General features: G+C 35.3%; 1 protein-coding gene across 1 annotated transcript; it reads left to right on the top strand.

Annotated features, from left to right (window-relative positions):
• Positions 1 to 18,733: 18,733 nt before the first annotated feature.
• Positions 18,734 to 20,116, top strand: LOC114053882 (probable E3 ubiquitin-protein ligase TRIML1). Its single transcript, XM_027876988.1, has 2 exons — positions 18,734 to 19,236; positions 19,474 to 20,116. Exons 1-2 carry the CDS (start codon positions 18,734 to 18,736, stop codon positions 20,114 to 20,116), a joined length of 1,146 nt encoding a protein of 381 aa, XP_027732789.1.
• The last annotated feature ends 195 nt before the right edge of the window (positions 20,117 to 20,311 follow it).

Below are 20,311 nucleotides of genomic sequence, written 5' to 3'. Positions count from 1 at the left end.
TGTGTCTGACTATGGCTGATCAGACCAATATTAATTCAGAATACTCTACCACAGGGCAGGCACAAATAGTCCATGTGAACATTTGGGATGGATTCTCTAAATCTGAGCATCTTGTGTTTCTTTTGAGCTACTTCAACTCTGCTTTGCTCATAGAGCACAGCACCTTCTCTGATAAGGGCACGCCATATTGAGTGGTCTTCTACCTGTGTCTCCCATGTCACACAATAAATTCCAAAGTTCTTAAAAGAGACCTTGAGAGCATCCTTATATCACTTTTTCTGAATATCATGAGAGCACTTGCCCTGTGTGAGTTCTCCATAAAATTGTCTTTTTGGAAAGCATACATTTGGCGTTCAAACAATGTGGCCAGTCGATCAGAGTTGTGCTATCTGCAATAGAGTTTGAATGTTTGACAGTTTAGTTTGAGAAAGGCCCTCAGCATCTGCTGTCTTATCCTGCCAGGTGATCTTTGGAATCTTCCTAAGACAATTCAAATGGAGGCAATTCAGTTTCCTGGCATGGCACTGGTATACTGTCTAGGTTTCACAGGCCTACAACAATGAGATCAGCACGACTCTGTAGACCTTCAGTTTGGTAGGCAGCCTAATACCCCTTCTCTCCCACACTTTTCTTTGGAGTCTCCCAAACACTGAGCTAGCTCTGGCAATGCATGTGCCAACCTCATTATCAATTTATATATCCCAGGAAAGTATATTTCCAAGGTAAGTGAACTTATCCATAGTATTTAAAACTTCTCCTTTTCTATAATTGATGGTTCCAAGCATGGATAGTGTGGTGCTGGCTGATGGAGTATCTGTGTTTTTTTAGTGTTAATTGTTAGGCCAAAATTGGCACAAACAGCAGAGAATCAATCCTTACTTTGTGGCATTTCCACTTCAGAGGCTGCATTGAGTTCACAATCATCTGCAAACAGAAAATCATGCACCAACACTCCCTCTGCTTTAGCCTAGGCTTATGGCCTTTTAAAGTTAAATAATTTAGTCAGTGTGGTAGCTGGCCTTGATGCTGTGTCCATGCACATTGAAGGAGTTTGACAACTGTAAACATCATGCTAAAAAGCATGGGAGCAAGCACACAGACTTGTTTTATTCTTAGCCATCACAAAAAGTTGCTATAAATAATTTTGTACCAACAGGTCCTTTTCACATTTTTGGATGTCTTCAGGATGTAGACCTAACAGTGCTGTAGCTGGATCAAAGGGTATGCATAGTTTTATAACATTTTGGGCATTGTTCCAAATTGTTATCCAGAATGGTTGGATCAGTTCACAACTCCACCAACATTGTAGGGTTGTCCTTTTTTGTCACATTAGCCAGTCTGTTAGGTATGAGATGGTACATCAGAGTTGTTTTAATTTGTATTTCTCTAATCAATAGTGATTTAGAGCATGTTTTCATATGCCTATAGATAGCTTTGATTTATTTGATTGAAAATTACTTGTTCATATCCTTTGACCATTTATTAATTGGGGGATGGGTTTTATGCTTACAAATTTAATTCAGTTCACTGTATATTTGAGAAATCAGGCCTATATCAGAGATAATTATTACAATTTTTTCCCCAATTTTCTATTTTGGTTGCATTGGTTTTATATGTGTAAAAACTTTTCAGTTTTATGTAATCAAATTATCTCCTTTAGACTTTGTAATGCACTCTCTATTTTATTTGGTCCTAAATTTTCTGCTTATCCATATATGTAACAGATAAACTATTCCATGTTTTCTTAACGCGCTTATGCTATCACCCTTTATTTGTAAATCACATACACTTGTTGCCTAGTCTTGGTATGAGTGTGAGATGTTGGTCTATACCTATTTTCTGTCATACTGTTCTGTAGTTTTCCCAGTAGTTTTTGCCAAATAACGAGTTTTTGTTCCAAAAGCTTGGATCTTTGGGTTTATCATACACTAGATTACTATGGTCATTTACTATAACGTAAATTTACCTAATCCATTCCACTGATCCCTCCCTCTATTTCTTAGCCAGTACCAGATTATTTTGCTAATTATCAATTTATAACACAATTTGAGATCTGGTATGGCTAGACCACCTTCTTTCACACTTTATTGTATTGATTCCCTTGATATCCTTGAGCTTTTATTCTTCCAGATGAATTTTATTGTTATTTTTCTAGCTCTATGAAATAGTTTTCAATACTTTGATTGTCATGCCATTGAAAAATAGATTAATTTAGGTAGAATTGTCATTTTCATTATATTGGCTCTGCCTACCCATGAGCAATTATTATTTTTTCCAAGTATTTACATCTGACTTTATTTGTGTGACAAGTGTTTTACAGTTGTGTTCATCTAGTTCCTGGGTTTGTCTTGGCAAGTAGACTTCCAAGGATTTTATACTGTGTATAGTTACTTTAAATGGAATTTCTCTTTTTATCTCTTGCTGCTGGACTTTTTTGGTAATATATAGAAATTTAGATGATTTATATGGATTTATTTTGTATCCTGGAAATTTGCTAAAGTTGTCAATAATTTCAAATACATTTTTAGTTGCTTCTTTTGTATTTTCTAAGTATACCTTCATGTAATCTGCAAAGAGTGATAATTTTGTTTCCTTGTTGCCTATTCTAATTCTTTTAATTTATTTTTATTCTCTTGTTGCTATAGCTAACATTTTCAGTAAAATTTTGAATAGTAGAGTTGATAATAGGCATTCTTGTTTCACCCTTGATTGTATTGGGAAGGCTTCTGGTTTATCCTTATTGCAAATAATGTTTGCTTATGGTTTTAAATAAATATTACTTATCATTTTAAGATAAGATCCATTTATTCCTATGATCTCTACTGTTTTTAATAGTAATGGGTGCCATATTTTCTCAAAGGCTTTTCCTGCATCTATTGAGATAATCATGATTTCTGTTAGTTTATTTTTTTATGGAAATGGTCAATTATGATGATAGTTTTCCTAATATGAACCAGCCCTACATTCCTAGTATAAATCCCACCTGGTCATTGTGTATGCTCCTTGTGATATATTACTATAATCTCTTTTTAAGATTTTTACATCAATATTCATTAGGGACATTGGTCTATAATTTTCTTTCCCTGTTTTGGTTCTTCCAGTTCAGGTATCAGCACCATATTTGTGTTGTAAAAGGAATTTGGTAGGACTCCTTCTTTACCTACTTTTCCAAATAGTATATATACTATTGGGATTAATTGTTCTTTAAAAGTCTGGTAGACTTCACTTGTAAATTTATCTAATCCTGGGCATTTTTTCTTAGGAAGTTCATTGATGAATTGTTCAATGTCTTTTTCTAAGACTGGGTTATTTAAGTATTTTATTTTTTTATTCTGTTAATCTGGGTAATTAATATTTTTATATATTCATATATTTTATTTAGATTGTCAAAATTTTTTGGCATATAATTGGGCAAAATAGTTACTAATAATTGTCTTAGTTTCCTCTTCAGGTGGCAAATTCACCCCTTTCATTTTTGACACTAGCAATTTGGTTTTATTCTTTCCTTTTTTTAAAATCAAATTAACCAATGGTTTATCTGTTTTATTGTTTGTTTGTTTTTTTTCATAAATCCAGCTCTTAGTTTTATTTACTAGTTCAATGGTTTTCTTACTTTCAATTTCATTAGTCTCTACTTTGATTTTCAGGATGTCCAATTCGGTGCTCAATTAGTGATTTTTAATTTGTTATTTTTCTGCTTTTTTAGTTACATGCTCAATTCATTGATCTGCTTTTTCTGTATTTTATTGATGTAAGCAATTAGAGATATCAATTTTCCTCTTAGTACTGTTTCTTTGTCTGTATTCCATAAATTTAGGTATTTGTCTCATTGTTGTCAATTTATTTAATTAAATTATCAATTGTTTCTATGATTTGTTTTTGACCCATTTATTTTTTATATTAGATAATTTAATTTCCAAGTAATTTTAATTACTCTTTCCATTGTCCATTATTAAATATAATTTTACAGCATTATGATCTGAAAATGATGCATTTACTATTGCTGCTTTTTTGACTGTAAAGTTTTTATGTTCTAATATGTGGTCAGTTTTTGTGTAGGTGCCAGGTACTGCTGAGAAAAAGGTAGATTCCTTTCTATCCCCATTCAGTTTTCTCCAGAGATCTATCACATCTAACTTTTCTGGAATTTTATTTACCTAGTTAACTTCTTTTTATTAATTTTTTGGTTATATTTATCCAGTTCTTAGAGGAAAAAGTTGAGGTCCCTCACTATTACAGTTTTATTGTCTATTTCCTCCAGTTACTCATTCAACTTCTTCTTCAAAAATTTACATACTATACCATTTGAGGCACATATATTTAGTATTAATATGATTTCATTGCCTATGGTACCTTTCAGCAAGATGTAGTTTCCTTCCTTATCTCTTTTAATTAGATCTATTTTTGCTTTTGCTTTGCCTGAGATCATGATTGCTACCCCTGCTTTCTTTGCTTCAGCTAAAGCTAAATTCTGCTCCAGCCTCTTACCTTTACCTGTGTATATCTCTCTGCTTCAAGTGTGTTTCTTGTAAACAACATATTGCAGTATTCTGCTTTTTAATCCATTCTGCTCTCTGCTTTTGTGTTATGAGTGAGTTCATCCCATTCACATTCATAGTTATGATAACTAACTGTGTATTTCCCTCCATTTTATTTTCCCCTTGTTTGTCCCCCTCACTCTTACCCCACCAACCCTTCCCTCCTCACAAGTGTTTTACTTCTGATCACCACATTTCCCAATCTAATCTCCTTTTTATCACTTCCCCTTCCTTCTTCTATTATCCCAGTCCCTTTTTACTTCCTTACAGAGTAAGAAAGAGTTCTATATCCAACTGAATGTGTGTGTGTGTGTGTGTGTGTGTGTGTGTATGTTTTATTCCCTCTTTGAGCAAATTTTGGTGAGAGTAAGACTTAAGCTTTGCCTGCCACACACCCTCATTTTCTCCTCCATTATATCAGCTCTTTTATGCTTCTTTTATGCGGTATAATTTTCCCCATGCAATCTCCACCCCACTTCTTCTTCCAGTGCAATATTCTTTCTCACACCTTTATTTTGTTTTTATTTTTGTTTTTTTGGTTATCTCATCGAAGTCACCTTATATTCACACCTTCTGTCTATATATACTCCTTATAATTGCTCTTATCATAATAAAGTTCTTAAGAGTTACAAAATCTTGCCATATAGAAATATAAAGAATTTAACCTTATTGAATTTCTTAAATTTTCTCTTTCTTGTTTCTTTTTTGCCTTTTTATGTGTCCCTTAAGTCATCCATTTGGAGGTCAATTTTTTTTTATTCAGCTCTGTTCTTTTAATTAGGAATACTTGAAACATATTCATGGCTGTAATATTAACTCCTTTGCCTTTCAGTATATCATATTCCAAGCCCTCCTTTTCTTTAAGGTGGAAGCTGCCAAATACTGTGTAATCTTGACTGTAGCTCCATATTTAAATGGTTTCTTTTTGGCTACTTCTAGTACTTTCTCCTTGATCTTTGAGCTCTGGAATTTGGCTTTAGTATTCCTGAGAATTTTCATTTTGGTATTTTTTAGGTGGTTATTGGTGGATTCTTTCAATTGTTGTTTTGCCCTCTGGTTCTAATAGGGCAGTTTTCTTTGGTAATTTCTTGAAAGATGTTCTACAGGCTTTTTTTTTTTTTCTTATGGCTTTCAAGTAGTCCAACAATTGTTATATTGTCTCTTTTGGATTTATTTTCTTGGTCAGTTGTTTTTCCAGTGAGAAATTTCACATTTTCCTTTTTTTTTTTTTAACTTTTTTTATCATATCTTGGAGTATCATAGAGTCATTAGCTTCCACTTACTCAATTCTAATTTTCTTCTTAACAATAACAATTTTAATGATTAATTATCTCAATCTGACTGGGTCTACAACCCTGGGCTCATCCTGTCATGATTGGTGAGTCAGCCAGCACAGATGCATATGGACCAGATCAAATAAGAAAATATTTAGGGAGGCACTCAGAACAGTGCCTGGCACAAAGTAGGCATTATATAAATATTTATGCCCTTCCCCATCCCAACTAGCCAGTGCCAGACCCCGGACCATGATTCACATCCCATTGGATTCTCCACCAGTCCCCATCTCCTGACCAGCTTCCATATGACCACTCTCACATTCCCCAAACCACAAGCACTTGCTTTGGGAGTAGTAACCAAATTAACACCATTGTTTCTGCATGAGTGTGTCAATCAGTGGTCCTAAGACTGTGCTCATCTCCCTTGTAAGAGACCAAAATTTCCTTCCCTCCCCCCCACATGTTGTTTCCCCTTAAATGAATGTAAGATTCTTGAAAGCAAATGCTGTCTTACTTTTTCTTTGTATCCCCCACATTTAGCACAATGCTTGGCACATACTAAGTGCTTCATGGTTTCCTGTTACAAATACATTTTTCTCCATACCTTTTTTTGTTTTTTTCTGTCACGATAGTTTCTCCTAGTACCTCTCCACATTCTAAGAGCAATCCCATAGAATGTATAATATTTTTTAAAAAGGAAGAAGAGAAAAAATCAGGAAAACTGATCAATATATCAAATTATCTGAAAATACATCACTAGGTTGCATTCTGCAAAGGAGAAGGGTGGAATAGAGGAGGGACTTCTCCTGTCTTTTCTTGCGGGTCAAGTTTGTTCTTTGTAATTTCACAACAATCACTTTTAATTGTTTCATTATTGTTTAAAGAGATCTCCTTAAGCAACCCAATAACAGTCAAGAGTCAGTTCCTTAATAATTGCCAGCCTGGGTGGCTACAAAGTAAGCCAAAAGCATGGTTCTAACCAGGTTCCTCTTGTCAACAAACTCCAGTGGTTTCCTATTACCTCTACATCACCTAGAAAAAACTCATTCCTTCATACCTATTAGTCCTTACCCAAACCCTCCCTGTCCTACATAGTTTGTTCCCCAGGCACAGAATGCACAGGAAAAAAATGGCCTTTTTTCCCTAATCCTCAGTGCTCCACTCCTTAGATTGTCTTGCCCATGACAATATATGACTTCATGGCAACAGTTACCAGTTGGGTTGGTGTCTTTTTTTCAATAGTCTTTTCATGGTCCGTTCAATTTCAAGAAGTCTATACAATATCCTAGGAGAATCAGTGACAAACCCTCCAGCTGCCAGGTTCCCTGAAAGATCTTTGCTTGTTTTCTGAGGATTAATTAGTGATTAATTAGAGAATTTAATTAGTAATTAAATAAATGTTTTGCAGTAATAGTTTGTCAATTCTTAGCATTGTCTTGAATTCGGGGTTGCATTGTCTTCTATACTTTGGCACAACTGCTCCTGTTTCAGTGTGGACTTGAAGGATCCTTGAAATGCTGACTTTTGCCAGAGTTGGGGAGCCTCTCACTGGTGGTCTGCCCCAGCAACCTTACTGCTGGGTTGCTATGGAAACAGGCTCTGTCTGCTGGAAAGCCCTAGGGGCAAGGTCTCACTGTTGGCCAGCCCCATGGCAGGGCTTCACTACTGGTCAGCAATGGGGTCAAAACCTCAATGGTAGCTCGTGCTAGGGGTGGGGTGGGACCTTGCTGTTCTGCACAGACTGCTTACTTGTGTAGGGGGTTGCTGGTTTGCAGAGGGTGGGGCCTTGCTGGTGGATTGCTCAAGGTCTGGAACTTTGCTGCAGGCCCCCTACTGTAAGGCTGGCCTACTGCTGCTGCTGCTCTTGGACCTTGATCCACTCCCACACCAGTGAGACAGGCCTTTATTTCAGTGCTAGCAAACTGCTTCCTTGCTCCTAGATCAATTTGGAGGTGGTTTTCTAGTTGCTTGAAGGGGAATTTGAAAGAGCTTAAGAGGGTTCCTTCCTCACTCCGCCATCTTGGCACTGGAAGTCTACCATTATTTTTAATGCACTAGCTTTAGTAATGCAGAAATCAAATTTAGAAAGATCTTATAAATACTTTTATGAGAGACAACTCTCATTGCTGGGAAGCGTCATAGGTAATTCTCACTAGCCTGAATTTTTTTTAATGCTTTGGGAGAAAGGGAACAGGAGACAAATGGTTTTAAAAATAGTACTCTGCAGTTTTATATCATTTCAACAGCTCAGCACTTTTATACACCTCACCACCCTTGTCCAACTTCTTTATGTGCCTCTTTTAACTCTTTTTATTGGCATTTAGGTAAAGTTGCTCACCTGCTGAAATATTCCTAAAGAAACCAGAGTAATAAAAAAAAGGTGGGGAGAATACACCTTCCAGGGAATGCACAATAAAATTAAATATGTTATTTTCTCTTCTTCATCAGTCTCTTGGTCAGTTTATATAGTATAATCCAGTTTCTTATTGGTACTGCACTTAGATGTATATGTGTGGGTGTGTATACACATACACATATGCATATATATGCATATGTGTATATATATGTGTGTGTATATATGTATATGTGTATGTGTGTGTATAAACCTCTAGACTGTTTTAAAGACATATTTTAATAACAGGTAAAACCCACTTTCTCCTTTTAAAAAAATTGGTGAACATTAACATGCAAGTAGAAAATTCAGCTGGATGGGTAAATAAGCACATACAGCTGCAATCATTTTATACTTAGGACATTTTAATCTGCACTTTAAAAGGAAAAGAGAACACAGAAAGAAGCAAGAGAGCCAAAGATGCAGGCAAGATAATAACCTGCATTTCTCAGAACATTAACACCTTCTGTCAGTAATTGGACAGGTCTATGTCCACCATCTAAATAATGTAATGAGTGGATGTTTCTATTGCTTTGTAGGAATGCCACTATAAAACCCTTCAGTTTCTAGAATTTGAATAAATACAAATAAATTGCGGAAGTGAATTGGAGTAAAATTAACTTTTGAGGCAGGTAACACAGTTATTAACTCATTCAGGACATGAAATTTAAATTTGGGATTTCATAGAAATCAATATAAAATTTTGCAATTTGATCATTAAAAAATCAACAGAACAAAAGTGGTGAGGATATGGCTAGAAATCATGTTGAAGGGATAATGCCTCATTGTTGTAGTAAACTGCAAACTAGATATATTAGCAGCCATAATGAAAACAGTGAGGGTTCTGCTATCATCTGACCATATCTGGAATATTAAGTCTGTGAGTAAGTTATGATAATAACTGACATTAACATAATTCACACATCAACCCTGTGCTAAAAGATGTAATTCCCATTTTGCAGATGAAGAACATGAAGAGAAATTAAATGGTTTAACTCTCTGCGAGAAAAATCTGTCTGCTAATTTAGATAACTGGTAGTGTCTAGAAATTCCAACACTTTCTCTAGAAACATTTGCATTAAAGAAAGTTAGACTATCTCAAGGTTCTGGTAAAAGTAACTTGCACTATTAGAGGAGACTTTGACAAGACTTTTCCCAGGAGTCAGAGATAAGCTCTCTGGCCAATAGTTTGCTGAATCAATTATCTTCCTTTGTTTTGTTTTGTTTTAAATTGAGAATTATGTTTGCTTTCCTACTCCTGTGGCACCTCTGCTCTAAAAATAACTATCTAACATTATTTTGTCAATAATATCTTCTAGTTCTACTCATACTTGAGGCTACCACATATCTGTGCCAGAATCTGAATTATTCAAAACATAAAGTCATGATTGATAGATAGTTCAAACTTAGTGGGTCCAGAAACATTATATTATTCCATGGGACAATATGATTAGCTAAGCACTCCTGTGAAGGCAGTTTGATGTAAACATTCTCATATCAAGTGACACAAACATACACACTTGAGAAATTTGAACATAAAAATACATTTCACCAACCAGATAATGTCCTAGAAACAAATACCATTTTTTCACGTGTATTGCTGGATATCTAAGTGGCTATAGTTGTCATTTACCTATATTAGCTAAGTAGAAAAGATGTGAAAGTAGAGCAAATTGAACAGAATTCTCAAAATCAAGCCTGTCTTCATAATCTCCTTTCTATTCTCTTATTCAAATCAAGTAATTAAACAGTCAGAATTGAGAGGTCTAACTTTTTTACAATATTATGAATTTAAAAAAATAAAGTACATTTACTGATAAATAACTGTTACAAGATCATTGTAAATTATAAGAAGGTAGGTAATTTATAGTAAACCATTTTGAAACAAATGTTGTACCACATGATAAATGGATATTAATGGATATAAATGTGTATATGTATTAATTTTAGATTTATAAATATCAACAATATGAACATTGTTTTTTGTCTTACCTAAACAGTGCATGAATAGAAAAATAATAGAAAACTGTTGTGTGTGTATTAATAGATGACTAATTAATCCTCCTCCTGTAGGATTGTCATCTCTACTTCTGACAATAACAATACCTAATAATAGCTAACATTTGTATAGTGATTACTATGTACCAGGGACTGTGCTAAGCACTTTACAAATATTTAATTTGATCTTCACAACAATTCTGGGATGTAAGTGCTATTATTATTCCAATTTTAGAGAAGAGGAAACGGGTTAGTTGATTTGCCCGAGGTTATACAACTAATAAGTGTCTAAGAGCCTATTTAAACTCAGGTCTCCCTGACTTCAGGCCAGGAATTCTATCAACTGTGGCACGTAGCTTCTTCTACTCAGGGAGGCTAAGATTGAGTTATACACACACACACACACACACACACACACATGTACATATACATATAATATGTATACGTACATATGTATATGTATGTGTGTGTATTTATAACTGATCCTAGGAGCAGTTGAGTTACCTGCCCAGAAGAAGGCTATATCTAAAAACTTCATGAGGACTACATAAAGGGATAAAAGGACATGCAATGGAAAAATTGTGTTTTCTCTTTGCCACACATGTTCTCTACATGTGAGTCTTACAAGTTTTGTATTTTAGTTTTTGCCCTTTCTTTCTATGGATGTCTGTATTTTAAGACAGCATGCTCAAGGTTTTAAAGGCAATGTTTTATACTAATTGTTAGCTCCTTGACTTCTTTTTGTTGTTGTTGTTCAATCATTCGGTAGTGTCTGAACCTTTGTGTTTCCATAGACCATAGCATACCCAGTGCTTCAATCCTCCACTGTCCCCCAGAGTTTGTCTAAGCTCATGTTCATTGCTTCTGTGACACTATCTGTCATATCTTTTGCTGTTCCCACGTCCTTTTGCTTTCAATATTTCCTAACATAAGATTCTTTTCCAATGAGTCCTGTCTTCTCATTATGTGTCTTTCTTATTAAATGCCTATTGTAAAAGCTAATTAAATCTTATTGGCTGAACAGTTTGATGGGGACTAGTGAGCAATAGTACGAAAACTATGACCCCTTAAGGTTACCTCTTACAATCCTCAAAGGAAAAAGAGGAGGAAGAGAAATGAAAAGGAGGAGTTGCACTCTGGGAACTCCACTCATTGAGTGTGAATGCATGTTTTTGGGAGTAACCCAGAGTGGGTTTAACATGTATAATAAAATATTCTGTTTCTAAATATAACTGATAATGAGATTGTTAGATATACATATATATATATATACAAACATGTGCATATGTGTGTAAATATATGTGTGTGTATGTAGACACATATACACACACATTGGGAAGCAACATGGTATAGTACGGTTGTCAAACTCACAGAGTTGTCAAACTCATAGCGACAGGCTGAGGCCAGTTCTAGAGTGGGCCCCAAAACATATTAAGATATAATTAGTATGTTTAACAAATTAAATAAAAATTCAAAACAACATATATAACATTAATTTGATGTTTTATAAGTCATATATTGCCATAGAGATCTGTTTAAATATGAGTTTGACACCATTGGTATAGTGAAAGTCAATCAAGAAGACCAGGAAAACCTCAGTCTGATTTCTCTTTTGATACATATTGAGAATGCTAATGGGCAAATTGCTGAACTCCTTAGTGTACTAGGCATCTCTTTATGATGATTAGTTCCTAAGCAGTTCCTAAACTGCTTCATTTTCCAATGGAAATGGAATTTCCTCATCAGGAGTTCATTCTAAGTAAAATCATAAATTCTGCCCTACAATACCAAAATGTACATACATATCATTTTAAATATGGTTGCATTGCCTTATCTCTAACTAAATATAGTTACATATAGTGATATATAGTAATAAATATATTGATATGTAATTAATATATAGTAATAAATATAATGTGCAATTTATAATACATAAACATATATAGTGACATATACACATAAATATAAATATATATTTAACAAATCCTTGAGTGATCTGTGGCCTAGGGCCACCATCTCTACCATCCTAAAGAATAATGATCCTAGATTCCAATTCGAGAAAGGGCATAATTTCTCTTTGGCTCTTGTCCCAAAACCAGTAGTTTACTATAGGGAAATATTAAAATCTTCTGGATAAAAGGTCCCTAAGACCCCTGAAGTTACTAAATGTATATTGTGGATATTGGATACGAGATAGTCTTTATTTCACTTATCACATAAGCTATAAATGACTCTGAGGAACTTGTGAACAAATAAAGATACATAAATCACTCATATAAAAGATTAATCTCCCTTTAAATAGGTAAATACATTTGGGGGGCATTGTTAAACAATCACACATACCCCCATTCACCTTGGACCTGCACTACTGTTTCATTCATTGTGATATGAGAGAAAATGTCAGAAAGTGCTTAACAAAGTGCCCAGCACATAGTAGGAGCTTAATGTTTAAAGTCTAATTGACAGATTTTAATGGTTCAAATATTCTAGTCCTCCATCATATGGTTCCATCCTCTAGATATGGAGACTACATTGATGATCTTTCTTCTCCAAGAAGCACACTATTTAGAAGATCAATGTCAAGACAGTCTAACACTAAAACCAAACCTTAGAACCTCTCAAACTCAGAACTACCCATGAGGTAAGCTTCAAAACTGATAAGTCCATTCTCAGAAATTCTAGTCTCTGACCTCTGCTTAGAAAAAGAAAGTGGAAGACAGAAGGTGACTCATATTTGGCAGTTTGAGAACCCAGAAAATCTAAGCAAACGCTCATTCCTTTCCCTGTACTTCTTTTGTAAGTAACATTTTCTCTTCTGAGTGCAGGAAGACATTCCCTACAAACTGCACCCCACCTACACTTTAGTCTGCAAATTGAATGGAGAAAAATTTTAATGAGTTCTGCACTGCTGGCAAAGCTAGTAGCATAGATGCCATTAAATTGCAGTTCTAGAAAGAAACTGTATCTACCTACCAAGAACAAGCCAACTAGAAGCAGATATAGATGGTGGCAAATTTTCTGGCAATGGCAATCTACATAATTTTTGTATACATCCATTCATATGCATATACATACATGTGTGCATGTACAAATGCACAAGTACACATATACTCATGCATATGTAATCATGAAGTCCATGGCTATAATGTGAAAATAGTTATAAAAAGTAAACTCTTTCCCACCAAAAGTGGCTTCAAACAGCTTCAGAATTAAAAAAAAAAATGCCAAACAGTATTTTAAATGTAAGGGCATAAGTACTATGTTCAAAATGAGTAGCACAAACTTTGCTTGATTAGTAAATCCTTCATATGAATGTATTTTTGTATGTACATACTTATGCTATATTTAAATATTACCTATTGAAAACATACCTGCATCTGAAGCTAACAAATATACTAAAAGCATGGATCTTGGTCCATTATGGGAAATTTTCCCAAAGATTGACACAGAAGGTTTACGAAATATCATATAGTCCAGCTCCTGTTTTAAATAAATGACTTTGATGAACATATTCCAGAAATAAAACTGTCTTCTTTAAACATTGCTCCTGTCTCACAACTCTTCCAGAAACACTTGATGCATTTTTATTACTGAGCCAAGAAATTCAACCTAGATTTCCTGGATTCTCTTCTATCACTCCCACCAATACTTCCTTTTATTATGCTAACTGATTTCTCATCCTTGGATTTCACATCTTACAAACATTCACATACTATTAGGTGGCCCTTAATCAATCCATGCAAACCATTTCCTTTCATCTTTTTTTTTAGTCTATATTTCTATGTGGCTAATCATTATTAAAGCTATTTGTTGAATTTCCTATCTTCCTACTTTTGTGTAACTAAGTTGCCCCTGATGAAATTTAGTATTCCAGATGTGTCCTTCTCCTTATATTCATGGAGAGAGAGAGATTATAAAGGAAGTCTATGAAGTCTTACAAATGCTCTAATCAATTTGACATTTGGAAAGAACCAACAACAATAACAACAAGCCAAGTAACTAGCTCTGAAATTTCTCATTGCATTACCTTGAATAAACATGTTTACATTAGAATGGTATGTTATTCTTTGGCTTTGCAAATCATCATATATTCTTGCTTGCCAAGAAGAGGATTCCTCCATGTCTCATTCTAGAGCCTTCTTTGATTTCTGAATTCTCTCTTAGTCATTTACTTAGACCCCATGAGTTCCATGAGCACTCTATGCATGTGACTACTAAATCTAATTACTCACACTTAGCTCTCTGCTGAAATGTAGTCCTGCATCACCAACTATATATTTGGCACCTCCACACACAGCAACCCACTGGCCCTTCAAACTCAATATGTTTACCTCAGAAATCATTATCACAGCATCAAATCACCTGGAAATATTTAAATGAACTGATGCTGAGTGAAGTGAGCAGAACCAGAAGACCATTGTACACAGTAACAACAACATTGTGTGATGATCAATTATGATAGACTTAGCTCTTCTCAACAATACAATGATCCAAGACAATTCTAAAAGATTCATGATTGAAAATGCTAACCACACCCAGAAAAAGAACTATGGAGTCTGAATGCAGAGGGAAGCATATTATTTTCACTTTTTTTTCTTTCTCATGTTTTTTTTTCCCTTTTGTTCTGATTCTTCTTTCACAACATGACTAATGTGAAAATATGTTTAATATGATTGTAATGTATAATCTATGTCAGATTGCTTACTGTCTTGGGGAGGGGGGAGGGAAAGAAAGGAGGGAGAAAAATTTGGAACTCAAAATCTTACAAAAATGAATGTTGAAAACTATACGTGTAATTGGAAAAAATGTTATTAAGAAAAAAAATTAAAAACAAATCATTATCTTCTCCTCTAATCCTATCCTTTATCCTAAATCCTCTATTTATCCTCTCTTGATTTCCACCTGCATGGTCACAATCTTTGCTCAGATCCTCATGGTCTCTCACCTAGCTTAGTGTAATAACTTCTTAATTGGTCTCTCTGCTTCCTATCTCTCCCCTGATCAATCTATTCTCAACAGCTGTCAAAATAAACTTCCTAAGGCTATATAACAGGTCTAACCTGTGTTCAAAAATCTTAATTGTCTCCCTATTGCCTCTAGGACAAAATGCAAATTTCTCAGCTGAGTATTTAAAAGCCTTTTGAATACTTTCTATCTACCTGCCAAAGAATATTTCACATCACTCTCCTTCATGCACTCTACATTTCAACAAAATTAGATGGTTGCATAAATTTGACATTTCATCTCCCATGACCATGACTTCACAGAATGTGTTTCCTATACCCCAAATACCTGGAATGCATTTCCTAAACACCTGCACCTCATAGAATCTGTAGTTTCTTTCAATGCTTCCCACTTCCATTTATATCTATTTCTTTCTTCCCCTCTCTCTGTCCTTTCAGTGGCATTAATCATCAAATGTTTTTATAAATTTTTCATGAATTTGGGAGTCCTGTCCAATAATGCAGAATATAACCTATCTATGCCTATGTATCCCACGTGACCCTTGTCCCTATTGTCCCCAAAACTAACCACAGGCAGTCTCCCTAATATGCTGGAGTCCTTCCTCAATTTCTACTGATATCATCAGGATGTTAGTGGGGCATTTGGCTGTCTACCAATCATCTTTTGAGTTTGACTCTATCGAGTGGACGAAATATATAACTAAAATATGGACTTTTTATTAGTTTTATTTATTGAATAATACTTTATACTTGATATTGATGAATTAGTAATATTTTATATTTCTATTTTTAAAGATATTTTGAAAGAGCTTTTTAAAGAATTAAATTCTTTGTAAAGAACTAAAATATGCTTGTTATTTATTATTTCCTTTTTTTTTGTTGTTGCTTCTGTGTTGATCTTGCATTTTTTTCCTCCCCTGGGATAAGATACCTTGATAGGAAAGAATATCTGCATCTATTCTAGGTTGTGATATCATGCTTTCGATACACATGATAAAAATTACATACAGAGAAAAGTAGCCATATGATAAAATGATCACACAGATAGATGTTGACTATACATGCTGACTTCTAGTGTTAGGTCAGTTTGGGAACAGTAAGCAGGAAGTATATCTGTTCTGTTTTCTCTTTGAAATAGAAACCTAATTGCTAGGCCTTTTTAAATAGCAAAAAGAAAAATGCTTATTCCGATACAAGGTGAGAATAAACCTCCAGCTACAATCCTTTAGTAATACAGATTATTATACAAGGGTCCCAAGATTATCTTCCCAGAAAAATACCTTAAATCCTTAGGACTAATGTGACTTTCTGTTGTTTGTCATTAAAGTTGTTAAATTTAATAAATATGTGTCTTGGAATTTCCAGAATAGTTCCACCCTCCCCCTCCCCCAAAGTGATCTATAGTCTTTCAACTGGTACTTTGTTTTCTGTGTTCAGAAGTTCTAGGCAGTTTTTTTCCTATTACTTCTTGTATTATGGTGTTCAGGCTTTTTGACTTGGCATCTTCTACTGGAAGATTTATAATCCTTAAGTTGTCTCAATACAGCCTGTTGTTGAGAACAGTTTTTGCTTGTATGGAAATCAAGTTTTCTTAAAATGTTACTGATTTTTGCCTCTCTTTTTCTTGATTGTCTTTCATATCTGTGCATTTACACTTCCAATCAATTATTCTTTCATTTCTTTGGTCAAACTCACTGCCATGGATTCAAGTTTTTCCAGTCTGCTACATTTTTTTTTTTTGCTGTGCAGGCCATAAATTCTTCTTTCACAATACTTATTTCTCATTTAAACTATTTAGAAAACTCCTGCCAGAGTTCTCTTGGCAATCCATGGGGTCTTCCACCTCATCAAATTTTCTTGTAATATTTATTCACAGATATGTAGAATTGTTTAGCTGATTTGGATGTCATATTCCCATCTGTATTAAAAATCTTCCCTGTTTCTCTGTTTATGCTCCAGGAAGAAAGCAGTTTTCTTCCTCTTAAAATCTTCGGTTTTCTGCAGCACTGGAAGTGAGGAGGGAAAATGTTGAATTCTGTTCCAAGCTTGGAGTGTCTTTTGCAGTCTTTCCAGAGTTTGGTGAGAGATAGAAGAGGGGATGCTGATTATATCTCATTAGGGATTAGGAATTAGGCTTCTCTGCTGTTAGTTTATCAGGATTTTTTCCTCATTAGGGTTCTTAATACCTGAGACAATGGAAATAGCTTTATCTTTTATGCATAATTCCTGTTTTGGAGAGGGTTGAGAGGTCCTGAGGATCAGAGAAAATGTCTAATCCTCCATGTTGTTGGTCAATTGACCTGGAAGCCCATCACTTACTTTTATTTTTTCTCCATGTGGAAAAAATGTTGGTAGTAGAAAGACTACTGTGTGTGGAATTAGAAAACTTGAGTTCCAATCTCAAAACTGTCACTCTTTTTCTTTGTGACTTTGGACAAGCCATTTAAACTCTCTGTTCATCAGTGACTTCATAGGGAGGTAAGATGAAGGAGTTGATTTAGAAGACCTCTTGTGTCCCTTTCAACTCTTAGCATAGTGCCTGGCACACAGTAGGAACTTAATAAATACTTATTATTTGATTGTGAATTGATTATCTATGATCTTTTTATTTAATGAAGGAATGTGAAAAAAATCACTTAATCATTACCTCATTCAAAACCAAGGCAGAAGTGAAATGTGCTACTTTGTTAATAGACTTGCACTCATTCGAGGTGATCAAGAAGAGGCAGACCACTTGTCCAAGGAACTGAAAAAGAGATTCTAATTCAGGTAAAGGTAAGACCACATTATATCTGAGGTACCTTTTGAATCTGAGATTCTGTAATTCTATATTTCTAAATCCATAATGTACCTAACACTACATGTAGCCATTACAAGGCTATACTAATCTGAGGACACATCCGTATCAATAAGTGAAGATCTTTCCTTTGTCAAACAATGAATTTGGCAGCAAATATTACATAAAAATCACCTTTGCATGAAATACAAATGTTGGAAAGTGTTGAAATTTATCCTACTGGTTAGAAAGCAGTAAATTTTTAAGAACCTTGAAATGACTTCTTTAAAAAATGAGGATTTGGGCTGTCTTGTAATCTAGCCACTGCTTACTCATGTTCAGACTCCTTAAGAGTCTGCCCAATATGACAATGTTCTAATAAACCTTGTCTTTGATGGAGAGAAGACTTGGGCCGAATTCTTTCAGGCAGGACCTGTGTGTTGTGATTTTGGGGTCCCCTGAAACCCTAAATCACATCATACCCATCTGTGAAAGGTTATGACCTTCATTTGATTCTGTAAAGGGAGGAGTAGCAGGAAAGAAAGCAGTGTCCTTGATGTGTGAATGCCTTGATTCTCAGCTCTACTAGGGAGCAGTTACTAATGTATGAACAAGCCTCAGGTCCTGGTAAGAACCAGGAATTCACATCTTGAAGGAAGAAGGGGCTTCAGGGTTCCAGGCATGTATAAAAGGACTGGGGTAAGGCAGACTCAGCGAGTTCCTGTGTGTGCAGTAAGCAGAGAAAAAGGCTTAAGTTGAAGAAAACATCTCAGAAGAAACAAGGAAACATGGCTTCTTCCCCAGAGCTGATTGAAGAACTCCAGAAAGAACTCATCTGCTCCATCTGCAGGGACTACTTCACAAACCCAATGACCATTGAGTGTGGCCATAGTTTTTGCCATGGTTGTCTCAGAAGCTGGCAGGAAGCTTCAGCCTCTTTCTCCTGTCCAGAGTGCAGGGGTGTCTCTCAGCTAAGGGATTTCAAAGCCAATGTTCGACTTGGGAAACTGGCAGCCATTGCCAAAAAACTAAGACCTCATTGTTTGCAGTACCCTGAAGAACATGGTGAGTGTGAGGTGCATCAGAAAGTGTACAAGCTGCTCTGTGAGGATGACCAGAGCCCAGTCTGTGTGTCCTGTTCTCAATCCCAGAAGCATGAGGCTCACAAGCTCTGTCACATAGATAAGGCTGCTGAGAACTTCAAGCAGAAACTCCAAGAAACTGTGACTAATTTGTGGAGGAAAACCGACAACATTGTTCAACAAACGGCCAATGACAAGATTAAGTTTGCATTGATAGAGGAAGAAATAGAAATTCGAAAGAAGAGTATTTTGTCTGAATTCCAGAAAATGAAGCAATTCCTAAGTGAAGAGAAAAATGCATATCTATCATATGTCCAAACACAAGGGATGGTGATTTTAGAAGGCCTGAACAAGAGAATTAGTGGATTGTCCAACCAGGACCAAGAATTAAGGACGAGGACCACAGAGTTAGAGGAGGAGTGTAAGAAACCAGATCTGGATTTGCTCCAGGATATGAAAGGAGTCTTAAAGAGGAACACATTTGTGTTGCACAAGGAAACAGAACCCTTCCACATATGTGTGACTAGCCTTCCCATCTCTGGAGTCATGGAATGGATTTTCAATTTTAAAGTGAACATCACTCTGGATTGCAACGCAGCTGATCCAGGTCTCATCATATCTGAGGATTTGAAGAGTGTGAAATATGGAGGTGTCCAGAAGGAAGCACTTGACAATGATTTTGCACAAGTTTTTGGTACTCAGTGCTTTACTTCAGGGAGATATTACTGTGAGGTGGAGGTGCCAAATAACGCTATCTGGGGTGTTGGCATCTGCAAAAAATCAAAAGAGTCTCAAGACTTCTTTGTGCTTAGGACTGTACAGGTATACAATTCCTACCACCTTTATGGCACAGCCCAGTATAATCTTTATTCCCAAGTCCATATAAAATACTGCCAGGTCAGTGTGCCCAACTTAAAGGTGGGGATTTTCCTTGACTATGAACATGGAGAGATATCATTTTATCATGTGAAAAATAAATATCTAATTTATACTTTCCCTATCACTTCATTCTCAGGACCTCTCATGCCCTTTTTCTATCTTTCTGAGAAAGTCCTGACAAATGATTGCTCTCTTACAGTCTACCCCTAATGGAGAGAAATCAAAAATATACATTATTGGCCAAATGGACTTCAGGCACTATATTACCCCAATTCCTGAGTACTCTGTTGTATGAAAATAATTGTATCTACTTGCCCTGCTACAGAGAATAACTTTTACTGTTTCATTTTTGTACATGTTTTTCTAGACCCGGTACAATGTAAGCTATGTCATATCGGGAATTGT

Source organism: Vombatus ursinus, unplaced genomic scaffold (assembly GCF_900497805.2).
Source record: "Vombatus ursinus unplaced genomic scaffold, bare-nosed wombat genome assembly UNPS02014812.1, whole genome shotgun sequence".
Taxonomy (NCBI): domain Eukaryota; kingdom Metazoa; phylum Chordata; class Mammalia; order Diprotodontia; family Vombatidae; genus Vombatus; species Vombatus ursinus.
The sequence above is the reverse complement of the archived record's forward strand: the minus strand, read 5'-3'. Positions and strand labels throughout refer to the sequence as shown.